At 45.4% G+C, this 12,435-nt stretch overlaps 2 protein-coding genes across 2 annotated transcripts; both read right to left on the bottom strand.

Moving 5' to 3' along the window:
• Positions 1-783: 783 nt before the first annotated feature.
• On the bottom strand, positions 784-1,680 carry LOC147285945 (uncharacterized). The gene is made up of 2 exons (XM_086239281.1): positions 1,404-1,680; positions 784-1,244 (listed from the first exon to the last, which is right to left on the bottom strand). The coding sequence occupies exons 1-2, from the start codon at positions 1,678-1,680 to the stop codon at positions 784-786; spliced, it is 738 nt and encodes a 245-aa protein (XP_086095407.1).
• Positions 1,681-2,930: 1,250 nt separating this feature from the next.
• On the bottom strand, positions 2,931-4,124 carry LOC147285946 (uncharacterized). The gene has a single exon (XM_086239282.1). The coding sequence runs from the start codon at positions 4,122-4,124 to the stop codon at positions 2,931-2,933; it is 1,194 nt and encodes a 397-aa protein (XP_086095408.1).
• Positions 4,125-12,435: the final 8,311 nt, after the last annotated feature.

A 12,435-nucleotide genomic window follows, 5' to 3' on the forward strand; every position in this document is an offset into this window, starting at 1 on the left:
ATCTCCCGGTCCAGAATGAGGGAGTCCCCATTTCGACCAAAACAACAGCATCGACGCCGAACGGCAGTGCGTAAGGTGTTTCCTTCGTAGAGTTGCGATAGAAAGTTCGGTAGGACCATAACACCTCTAGCAAGAGTTCTGGCCAATTTCCCTTAGCATTATCAAGTTTGGACTTCAGGGTCTTCTTGATGATCTTGTTGACAGCTTCGACCTGTCCGTTTGATTGCGGATGGTAAGGGGCAGCGAAGTGCAAGTTGATGTTCAGATGTGAACAAAAACTCCTGAACTTTTTACAGTCGAACTGTTTGCCATTGTTCGCGATGATGGTGTGCGGCATACTGAACCAGCATATGATGTTCTTCCACACAAAAGTTTCCATCCGCTCGGCCATAATGGTGGCTAGGGGTTCACCTTCAGCCCATTTGGTGAAGTAGTCGATTGCTACTATGGCCATTGTGGTTTGTCCCTTCGCCTTCGGCATAGGGCCGATCAGATCGAGTCCCCACTGCTCGAATGGCCAGAGACAGGATATGGAGGTCAGCAATTGAGGAGTCTAATGGGAAACCACGGCGAACTGTTGGAATTTGACGCAAGTGCGCGACAGATGATCCGCATCCTTGCTCAGCGTAGGCTTAAAGTAGCCCTACCTGATCGTCTTGTAGGTAAGAGCTCTTCCTCTCGAGTGTTTCCCGCATATCCTTGATGGATTTCTTTCAGCACATCCTGACCTTCCTTAGGCGTGACACACCGTAAGTAAGATAGGGAGAAACTTTTCTTGTAGAGCTAACCATCGATGATGCTGAACCAAGCCGATCTGGTTTTCATGAGACGTGCCTTGTCTTTTTCCTGGGGAAGAATCCCGGAGACCAAGTAGTCGGTGATTGGCGTCATCCAGTTCGGCTCGGCATGGGTCTGCATGACGGTAGCCTCTTCGTCGGCAGTGCTAGGCCTGTCCAGAATTTCAACTGGGATATGCCTGGCAAATCCGGTATTCGTGGCCGAAGCTAACCGTGCCAAGGCGTCAATTCTGCAGTTTTCTGCCCTTGGGATTTGGGATACCTTGTATTCTTGAAACCCCCTAAGCAGTGAGCAGGTCTTCTCGAGATAGGCCACCATGCTTGGTTCTCGAGTCTTATATTCTCCCAATATCTGATTGACGATGAGTTGGGAGTCGCTGAAGATGTTCAGCCTAGTTGTGCCGAGCTCCTTTGCCAATCTGATTCCGGCGATGAGTGCTTCATACTCTGCTTCATTGTTTGATGCTTGAAATATGAAGCGAAGAGCATACTCCATCATGACTTGTTCTGGGGAGATCAAAACAAGTCCGGCTCTGCTTCCCATTGCGTTGGAAGATCCTTGTACGTACAGGGTCCAAGTGAGGAGATTATCTTGGGTATGATCACCATTTGTGTTCGGATCGGACGTGTTTGGGATAACGTCGGCGTCAAGTGGATCTTCTGCTGTGATGGTGGACCCTGACATGGCTTGGCCCTTGACAGCCGTTTTGGGACGATAGGTGATGTCAAACTCGCCGAGCTCGATTGACCACTTGATGAGCTGACCCGAAGTCTCGGGTTTGGTCAGGATTTGCCTGAGTGGCTGGTCAGTCAAGACGACGATCGAGTGAGCCTGGAAGTATGGCCTTACTTTTCGAGCCGAGCTGACCAAGGCGAGGGCCATCTTCTTGAACTTAGGATATCGGGTCTCGGCGTCGAAGAGAGCTCAGCTCGTATAGAAGACCGGATGCTGTACCCTGCCGACCTCTCTCACCAGAACCGAGCTGAGAGCCGAGTCAGAGACGGATAGGTAAAGAAAAAGTTTTTCACCTTCCTCTGGTTTGGATAAGATGGGAGGTTCCCCCATGTGCCTCTTTAGATCTTGAAAGGTCTGCTCGCATTGGAGGATCCATTCTATGCTATTCCCTACTCCCTTCAGAGCTTTGAAGAAAGGGAGGCACCGGTCAGTGGATTTTGAGATGAACCGGTTCAAGGCGGCAACTCTTACAGTCAGGCTCTGGATCTCTCCTTACATGTCCTTGGGGACTTCATGTTAATTAAGGCCTGGATCTTCTCCGAATTGGCCTCGATTCCCCTCTAGCTGACCAGGTAGCCAAGGAATTTGCCTGAGCGAACTTCAAAGACACATTTAGCTGGGTTCAGCCGCATCTGATATTTCTTTAGGACTCCAAACATGTCTGAGAGGTTCTTGACGTGTTCATCTGCCTCGATGCTTTTGACTAACATGTCGTCCACATAGACTTCCACCGATTTATCTATGGAAGATCTGAACATATGGTTGACTAGCCTTTGGTAGGTAGCTTCAGCGTTTTTGAGGCCGAAAGGAATGACTTTGTAGCAGTACATGCCGCGATCGGTTATAAAAGATGTGTTCTTTTGGTCGGATTTGTGCATGAGAATCTGATTGTACCCAGAATAGGCGTCCATGAAGCTGAGAAGCCTGTGTCCTGCCGTCACATTGACGAGTTGATCTATCCTGGGTAGTGGGAAACTGTCCTAGGGACATGCCTTGTTCAGATCAGTGAAATCCACACACATCCTCCATTTACCATTGTTCTTCTTTACCATGACCACGTTGGCAAGCCAGTTTGGATAGTTGACTTCCCGGATGAACCCGTTGTTTTGCAACTTGATTACCTCTTCAGCCATAGCTGCATACCGGACTGGATCATACGACCTCCACTTTTGACTGACCGGTTTGCATCCCGGGTTAATGTTCAGCATGTGGGTGATCACGTCAGACGATATGTCTAGTATGTCATCATAAGATCAGGCGAACACTTCCGCATTTGCACGGAGGAAGTCAAGTATGGCTGATTGCTGAGCTAGGCTGACCTGAGTTCCTACTCGGACGAGCTGATCCGGGGGGTCCTCCGAGATCGGTACCTCTTCCCAAGCCTCGGCTAGGAGAGGTCAGGAGCCTAAGTTCGGCTTGGCTGTGAAGTCGAACGGCTCCACCCTCGACCATCTGCCGGAATCAACGATGGAGGCAAGTTCCTGGGAGTTCGGCAGTTGACCCTTCTGCTTTATGGAAGTGGCGTAGCAAGACCGAGCTGAACACTGGTCTCCCTGAATGACTATGCAGTCATCGCCCACCGGACATTTGATGAGAAGGTTGGCATAGTGGACGATGCAGTCGAGGTCGACCAGAACTGGTCTTCCCAGGATGATGTTGTAGGCTGAAGGTCGCTTGACGACGATGAAATACGTTATGCAAGTTTTCTTGACTGGTTCTTTCCCGAGCGAAAAGGAAAGATAGATGTGTCCGAGGGGTTGGACCACTTCTCCCCCGAATTCGATCAGGGCGGGTGTGTCAGCTTCCAACTGGTTATCGCCGATTCTAATCTGCTCGAACGCACAATGGTAGAGGATGTTGACCGAACTTCCTCCGTCGACAAAGGAACGAGCGATGGTGATTCCGGCCACTTGGGATCGATTCGAACTCCCCACGAAAGTTGGTCTTCTGCCGATCGATCCGATGGCGGCGTCCCGTATGTCAATAGTGTTGGTGGGCCTCTTCAGAGTGGCCTTAGGTACTCTTGGCCCGCCGGTCAGGATTTGATTGATCTTACCCGCCCGGGCAAGAGTCTCAATTCCGTCGCGGAAGGCGTAGCAGTCACCCGTGACATGGCCATGATTGGAATGGTACTTGCAGAAGATGTCATCCTTGATCTGATCTGGAGGTGGCCCCTTGATCTCCTTTGCAGCTGGGAGTTGATCCTTGACCTTGGAGAAGATTGTCTCCAAGCTGGCGTTGAGAGGGGTGTACTCTGTGTATTGGACAAATTTAGGCCCCTTACCCAAAAGTTGGCGTGGTTCCTCAATCCTGGTCTTTTTGGTTTGGACCTGAGGCTTGAGGCTTACGACCTCTCCCTCCTTCCTTTTGGCCAAGGTCGGCTTGGATTTCAAAGCCTCCACCTGAGCATCCCAATCCTCTGCTCGCGCCCATTTGGTGGCCTCGGCTAAGAGCTCGTCATAAGTTGAAGGAGGGTTCCTCATTAGATGGGAGCGAAGTCCCCCGGCGAGCGGACCTTGCATGAGAGCATTTTTGGCGGATCGGTCGTCGCAATCATCGCACTTCATATATTCAATGTTGTAGCGGATCATATAGGTTTTGAGACTTTCTCATTCCTATTGCTTGATCAGCGACATATCATTCAAATTGTAGAGTCGTTCAGATACAACTCGATATCTCGTAAGGAAGGCCCTTCGGAGGTCGGGGAAATAATCAATGGAGTTCGGCTGAAGGGTGCGGAACCAACCTCGCGCCGTTCCCTTCAAGGTTGAAGGGAAGATTCTGCATTTCGTGGCTTCAGACGCCTGGCGAGCTTCCATGGCATATCTGAAGCTGTCAAGGTGGTCATAGGGGTCCTTAGTCCCATCGTACTGATCCATCTTGGGAGGTTTGGTATCCCGAGAGACCTCTGCACCCATAATCCTGCTGGTGTATGGGAGGGGAAGATTTTCCCATTGATCAGTTCTGCTCAAGTATCCCCTAGAGACCTCGACTTGGCCGAGCCGATCATGGACACTCTGGATTTGGTTTTGAACCAAAGTCCGAACAAGATTTTCGACATCGGGTGTGGTCGGCTCGGGAGAAGTTTCGGCCAAGCACTCGATTCGGTCACCGAGTCTCTCGTTCACCGGCTGACGAGTGATCCTCTCGCCCGCAAGATGCCGGTCATACATGACCATTGTAGGTCCCAGCCGATCACCCGCGGATAGTCTCTCAAAATGTGTTCCCGACATGGAAGGGTCTGGGTTGGTCCCGGCAATGTGACCGATGATAGGGCTGAGCCTGGTTCCGGCTGGAACCCTGGGTTCGGTCGACCCAGTTGGATTGACAGTCCCTAATCTGGATCGGATTGGAGGTCGCTGATCCGCGATTGGTTCGGATCGGTCTCCCCCAAGCTTTCGGGAGAGTGTTTCCTGAAGGCCGCCTGCTTTTGCTGAAGGACACAGTGGGCGTTCAGGAACTCGGCCTGTTCGGCCGAGGGCATGTCCTCGAAGCCTGGGAAGGTGTAGTCCGTGTCCTGCCGAGCTGGGTGGTCATCCCGATTAGTCTGGACGTTTTGCCGAGAAGGAGACGGCGAAAGAACCTCCTGATTGATTCGGGTCTGACGTGATCGAAAACCCGATCTCCCACTGACTTCGAGCTGAACACGATGACGTGCGAGCTCCTCAGCCTGTTTGGTGAGCAGCTCATTGTTTTGCTTGAGAAGTGCATTCTCAGCGGCCAGGTGTCATTGGTTTTCCCTAAGGAGTTTGTGAGCAGCCATGATCTTCAGAGGACTTTTGGACTTTGCTGCCTTAGGAAGTTGTGCTCTTCTCGTTTTGTCAGGCGTTTCAAGCTCATGTTGTTGATTATTCTGGGATCCTCCTGAAGAAGAGTTGCTGTTATGAAAGATGGTAGTCATGGCGCAGGGATTGCGATAGTGATGATTTGTTGAAGGAAAGGTCCAGCACTCGTGGTGAGAAGAGCTGCTGTCATGAAAGATGGTAGTCATGGCGCAGGGATTGCGATAATGATGATTTGTTGAAGGAAAGGTCCAGCACTCGTGGTGAGAAGAGCTGCTGTCATGAAAGATGGTAGTCATGGCGCAGGGATTGCGATAGTGATGATTTGTTGAAGGAAAGGTCCAGCACTTGTGGTGATGAACACAGTGGCTGAGGATGATCTTCCCACAGACGGCGCCAATCTATTGATGCAAATTTCCGTAAGATAGATGCAACAACTTAGAATTGATATTTTGGCTGATCAAAAGCCTTGTTGGATGATGCCGTAGATGTCGACTTGAGTTCTTCCTGCATGAAATACAAGATCAAAGAAGATGGACCGGTGTGGTACCAGCCAAACACGCTCTGATGATGAAGTCAGTGATGTGTATTTGGAGGTGTTTGAATGAAAGTGAGGAAGAACAGGTGATGAACTTGGGAGAATAGGGAAGAACAAGATAAAATGTTATGGGTTTATTCCCAGCAAATTGAGTATGCTTTTGGTAAGCCTTTTTAGTGAATGAAAGTTGGTGTATGTGTTTGCTTGGTGACAAATAGATAGATAGATCCCCCCTTAACTTTGTGCATACAAGTTGGTTTATATAGACAAGGGAAGTTGTGAAGAGTAAGTTACCTGCATGTGGATGAATGGTTGAGAAAGATCCACGCGTTCGGTCATGAACAGTGGCATGCACAGCTACCCACCTCCTTTACATTCAATGCTGCATTGAATGCAAGGATGGAAGATCAGGTGGAATATCCCAATATTCATGGCTGTGAGCTGGAATATCTCATCTGTCAGAGAATCCTGTCAGGTGCACTTGAGTATGACGGTTCGTCCTAACATGATCTTGTTTAGAATGGCGGTGGGAAGCCGAGCCGATCCGAACACATGTTCTCATGTGTAGACATGAAACTCATGTGTGATCGGATTGGACATGGATAAGCCGGCTGAGCCGAGCTGGTAGGTAGTGATCCCTTCAAGTCGTAGTTGGCTGTGACTAGAGTTTGAAAGGACGCTCGCCCAAGGCCGAGCTGAACCGAACTGGGATAACCAAGAAAAGATGAACACTCAATTCTTTGGAAGATCCTCATATCGGGTCGGACCAGGCGCGAGGGATTCGCCATGACGAGCCGATCCGAGCTGGCAAAAAAGGTGCCGAGCTGGTGTGATGATGTGGAGGTCCAAGTTTGACCATTGAAAAGTCAAACTCCGAAGTTGGATCTGACCAGCCACGTGTCAATTCATGGTTGGTTGTTGAATCCATGTGGATTTATCCACAAACACTAATACTATTGTGTTTATTTACAGATGTGAGGCTATATATGGTGATGAAATTACATGGCTTGATGAGAGGCTATGGTGAATAATGCATATGGCAGCTTATATGCATTATGTAGAAAGGTACAGAGCTTTTTTTGACGAAGCAGAAGGGTATTCTTATTACTACACCTAGGACTTCCACAATGAAGGCCTGATTTTGATTTTGATTCCAATAAATCAAACTCAAAAATAGAAATTCACTCTCATAGTGGGCCGGAGAGGGCTGGAGATATTGATTTCTATTTGTGATGTTAATTCCTGAACATCAGTGAGGTAGCTGGCCCATCAACAATCAAAAGCAGCATGCCAACAAATAAAGCAGCCCACGTGATTTGCATTTTTGATGCGGGACCCACACTGGTGCGCCTCCATACCAGTTGCACACTCATGCGTGGATATCACGCATGGCCATGATGTGTTTACTGTTGAAATCCAACGGCTCTTATTCAAAGAATTTCAATTTTTTTTTTTCAAAAATCAACGCTCCTGACCATTGCAATCGAACGGCTTTAATGACTTGTCCATTGGAGATCAACGGACAAGATTAAATGCTACGTATTTTTAATTGAATAATTAATAAAAAAATTACATAAAAATTATAAAAAAATTATGGAAATTATGGGATAAACTCCAACGACTAGTTTCATATTTTTTCTATAAATACATCCTTCTCTTCATCCATTTTCACACATTCATCAATTTTTTTCTCTAAAAAAAGTCTTACATAAATTTTTGTTTTTTCATTGATGGGGAAGAAAGGTCCGCCGTGGTCGAGCGATGAAGAAATTGCTCTTGTGAAGGCTTGGCTAGCAAAACCATTGAATCGGGTCCTTGGTGCCAATGAAAGACATCTCGAGTGGTACGTGGGTAGAAATTCACAACCATATATATTGAGAATTATCCCCAAGCCCGCTCCTTGGGTCGACAACCCGACACTCTCAAATCTCATTTTAGCACAATAAACCATGATTGCACAAAGATGTGGACTAACTACCTTGCTGTTCAAAAAGAGCGTGCTAGCGGCGTCAATAATGACATGTTGGTGAGTTTCTTTTTTTAACGAATTATTTGAGTTCTATGTTTTCCGTATACCTAATTATTAATTTCTTTGGGATCATTTGTATAGGTGGATCAAGCATATGCTCGGTACAAATCTTTAAATAAATAAAAAATCTTTCAAGTTTCCCCATATATGGCCGTTATTACAAGACACTGTGAAGTGGAGTTCTTCAAACGTTGCCGATACCGACACCCCCAATGACGTTGACGAAACACCAAATGACGACTCCGATGCAGAAACCCCAGATGAGGATGCATCGGCATTCCATCCACTATCCAATGCGTGTCCTAGGCCACCTGGAAGAAATTTTTCAAAAAAGGCTAAACAAGATAATCCGAACGTGGACAAGATTGCTGATCACATGGAGAAATTCTACCAAAGGGCGCAGGTTCTTGATGCTCAACGCCTAGTTAGAGAGAAGATGATTGATAAGGAGTAGAGAGAACTAAAAGACATGGAGGTCATGATAATGGACACAGATACCATGCACAGGGCACGAAAGGCATTTTGGGAACAACGTCAAATTGAAGTACAAGCAAAATGGAGTGCACATGATTGGGCTAATGCAATGAATGAGGGCACGTCAACATCCGCCGGGTACTACTATCCAAATATGGATTTTCCACCTCCCGAGTAGTTTATCATTGTATTTTCAATTATGTTGTATTTTCGATTATGTTGTAGGCATGTTGTATTTTCAAGTGTTTTTGTAATTTCAATTATTGTAATGAATCTACATTCGACTCCAAACGTGCCTTACCATAACTATCACCCCCTAATATAATAAGATTACATACAACTTGGATTTTGTCAAGATAAGGTTCAGATTCATTTAGATTTTGAAGAGATATGTCAAATTGACATGATAAGATTACTTACGGATTGGATTTTGTCAAGATAAGATTCAGAATCGTTTAGATTTCAAAGAGATAAGCTTCTAACATGATAAGATTTTACATCCACTTTTTTCTTTAAATATTCATGTGTTCACCTAGTTTACCAATTAATAACTTCATTTTTCAAGATGCCGTTCATAAATCCAAACTTGGTGTTTCGTCACGATACCACTGAAGAAGATGAGTTAGAAGAAGAAATTCAAAATTTAAAATTTGATGGTGATTGAAACCGAAGCTGTGACCCAATATTATGGTGAGCAACAACCGATCCATGGTGGTACCTCCAACACATGGCAGTACGTCCCTCGGGACCGAGCAACCGAGCAACATCTACTTATGACCAACTACTTCAATCCAAACCCTATATACACCGATGAGATGTTTCGAAGACGCTATCGGATAAAGATGGACATGTTCCAACAAATCATGGGAGATATTTGCACGACTCATATCTACTTCACACATAGACAGGACGGAGCAGGAAGGTGGGGATGCATGCCTCAACAAAAAATGTGTACAGTTATGAAGATGCTCGCAAGCAAGGTCCCAGCTGATTATCCTGATTAAGGGATGCAGATTGCCGAACCAACCGTTCTTGAGGCGTTCAAGAAGTTCCTCTGATTGATTCCAGAGTTGTACGGTGCTATGTACCTCCGTAAACCAACTCCAGCCAATCTTCAACAGCACTTGCACAAGGGTGCACAACGTTGATTTCCATGCATGTTGGGCAGTTTAGATTGCGTGCACTAGCAGTGGGAAAATTGCCCTGTGGCCTGGCATGGAGCATATCGAGGTCATTACGGTACTTCAACTATAGTACTTGAGGTATTTTTCAGGTATGACACATGGATTTGGCATGCAAACTTTGGTTTTCCTGGGTCGTATAACGAGAAAAGTATCCTGGATGCCTCTCCCCTTTTTGATGATATGGAACAAGGTCGCAACCATCGTATCAAGTACATTGTCAATGGTAATAAGTACAAATTGGGATATCATCTAGCGGATGAGATATATCCTAAGTGGGCGACTCTTATGACCACGATATCATAGCCTCGATCAAAAGAGCATAAAAATTATGGAACGTACCAAGAGGCATACAAACACTACAAGAAAAACATATTTGGGCGACGAACATATATTCGTCGCCCAAAGAAATTTAGGGCGACGAACAAGAACATTTGTCGCTCAATGTCATAAAGGTTTGGGCGACGAACAGGTCCGTCGCCCAAAGGCGGTTTGGGCGACGAATAACACGTTCCTCGCCCAAAGTTACTTTGGGCGACGAACTCATCTCGTCGCCTAAACATACGCCACAAACAATTAATTGAGAAATACATTGGGCGAGGAATATACACGTTCGTCGCCCAAAGTGTCTTTGGGCGAGGAAAAAGTAAATTTGTCGCCCACACATACTTTGGGTGACAAAATATTTCGTCGCCCAAAAGCTCTTTGGGTGATGAAATTCTGTTCGTCGCCCAAACATAGTTTGGGCGAGGAATTTGTTCGTCGCCCAAAGGGTCATTCCCTTTTTTTTTTGTACAATTATATGTATGTTAATCATACAATGCGATCGTGTTTCCAACGATCCGAACCGTTCAATTTTTAATTCTTCATTGAAAGATCAGCATTGCAAAAAATTAGGATTATTGGAGATGTAAAAGTTATGTAACGGTGCTCAAATGTATGAACGATCAAGAAATTGCTAATACTAATCAATGGAGTAGATGAATTCCGATTTGGGCGATTTTTTGCAGAAATGATGTTTGAGTATAAACGAATAAAATGACCGGCTCCGATCGTTGAAATTACAGTATAGTCTTCACAATTCTTGAATCGACAAAGTTTCAATGAAAAAACTATAGAATTATACTCTTCAAGTGTATTTGTATGTAGTAGATCACTTTTGTATTGTGTTTTTAACGATCCGAACCGATCATTCCTTAGTGCCACTCAAAGATCATCCATGCAAAAAATTATCTCAATTGGAGATGTAGAAGTTAGGTTTAGCATTTAGGATGTATGAACGATCTTCATTCTTATAATAATAATCGAACGGGTTGATGAATTCCGATTGAGCCGATTTTTTCCAGAGTTGATCTTTGAGTATGAACATATATGATGAATGGCTCTGATTGTGATAATCACGTTGTGGTCTTCACAATTATTGAAGGTACAAGGTTTTAACGAAAGAGTTTATATAATTTTATTCTTCAAGTGCAAAAACCACTGATTTATATGTAGAACCTTATATGTCGATTGTGTTTTTAACGATCTGAACCGTTCTTTTATTAGTTTGTCACTCAAAGATCATTCCTCTAAAATATTAGGTCAATTGGAGATCTAGAAGTTTGGTATTGGAGCTCGAACGTATGAACGATCATGGTTCATAAAAAAATTCAACTTTGGGCGACGAAATGTAGCTTTGGACGACGAACAGTGCGTCGCCCAAAGTCTGAAATTATGGCGGGATAAAACGGTGCCCTAAAGTCAACAACTTTGGGCGACGAACATGATTCCGTCGCCCCAAGTATCTTTGGGCGACGAACTTGTTAATTCTTCGCCCAAAGTGTCTTTGGGCGACGAACTTGTTAATTCCTCGCCTAAAGTTACTTTGGGCGACGAATTCATGTTCGTCGCCCAAAGTCTTTAAGTTTAACTCATTTCTGGGTTCACTTCAGTCACTCTCTCTCACCCACTCCCTCGCCCTCGCAGCGCGCAGTCCCTCCTCCTTCCCTCAGCTCTCACTCCCTCTCAGCGCGCCGGCCACTCCCTCCTCCTCGTCCTTCCCGCCTCCTCCCTCCTCCTCCTCCCTCCTTCCCCGAAACCCAAAACCCCCCCCCCCCATCGGCAACCCACCCCCCCCTGAAAACCCACCCCCCTTACCGAAACCCACCCCCCCCATTGGCAACCCACCCCCGCCGAAACCCACCCCCCACCCGAATACCCACCCCCGCCGAAACCCACCCTCCCCCGAAAACCCACCCCCACCGAAACCCATCCCCCCCCAGCCGAAACCAGCTCACCCAAACCCCCCCCCCCACCGAAACCCATCCCCCCCCAGCCGAAACCAACTCACCCAAACCCCCCCCCCCCTCCAAGCCGAAACCAGCTCAACACCCCCCCGAAACATAGGTATTTTTTTTTTTTTAATTTATGGTATTTTCTATTTTTTTTTTGTATTTTCTGTTTTTTATGGTATTTTCTGTTTTTTTTTTTTTGTATTTTCTGTTTTTTATGGTATTTTCTGTTTTTTATGTGAGCTAATATTGTGGATTTTGCATAAATTGGTTGTGAAATTTCTGATTTTAGTGGTAATTAGTTAATGTTGTGGGTTTTTTTAATTTAGTGGTTTGGTTGTGAAATCTGAATTTAGATTGATGTTAGGCTCATATTTGACAATGATTTATTTTTTTGGTGAAGGAAGGATAGTGTTGCATTTGTTGTGAAGGATAATTGCATTTTTGGTGAGGTATGTGTTTAATCTATCTTTTAGTTAAGTTTTTGTATGCTTTAGTATTTAATGTTTCATATATAATTGTATTAAATTTTTGAGTGAATTAGTTTGTATGTTAAAATTAATTATAAAATTGATTAATTAATTTGTATGTTTTTATATGCTAAAATTTAATAGTTTGTTTGTAT

The sequence above is a fragment of the Dryas octopetala genome, chromosome 4 (assembly GCF_963921425.1).
Source record: "Dryas octopetala chromosome 4, drDryOcto1.1, whole genome shotgun sequence".
Classification (NCBI taxonomy): Eukaryota; Viridiplantae; Streptophyta; class Magnoliopsida; order Rosales; family Rosaceae; genus Dryas; species Dryas octopetala.

What these genes read in the sequence shown, in the direction of transcription:
- LOC147285945 (XM_086239281.1), bottom strand. Translation starts at nt 1,680, where the DNA reads ATGGCCCTCGCCTTGGTCAGCTCGGCTCGAAAAGTAAGGCCATACTTC. An exon ending in GTCCGATCCGAACACAAATG is followed by an intron (nt 1,245 to 1,403) that starts GTGATCATACCC and finishes ACAATGAAGCAG; the next exon opens with AGTATGAAGCACTCATCGCC.
- LOC147285946 (XM_086239282.1), bottom strand. Translation starts at nt 4,124, where the DNA reads ATGATCCGCTACAACATTGAATATATGAAGTGCGATGATTGCGACGAC.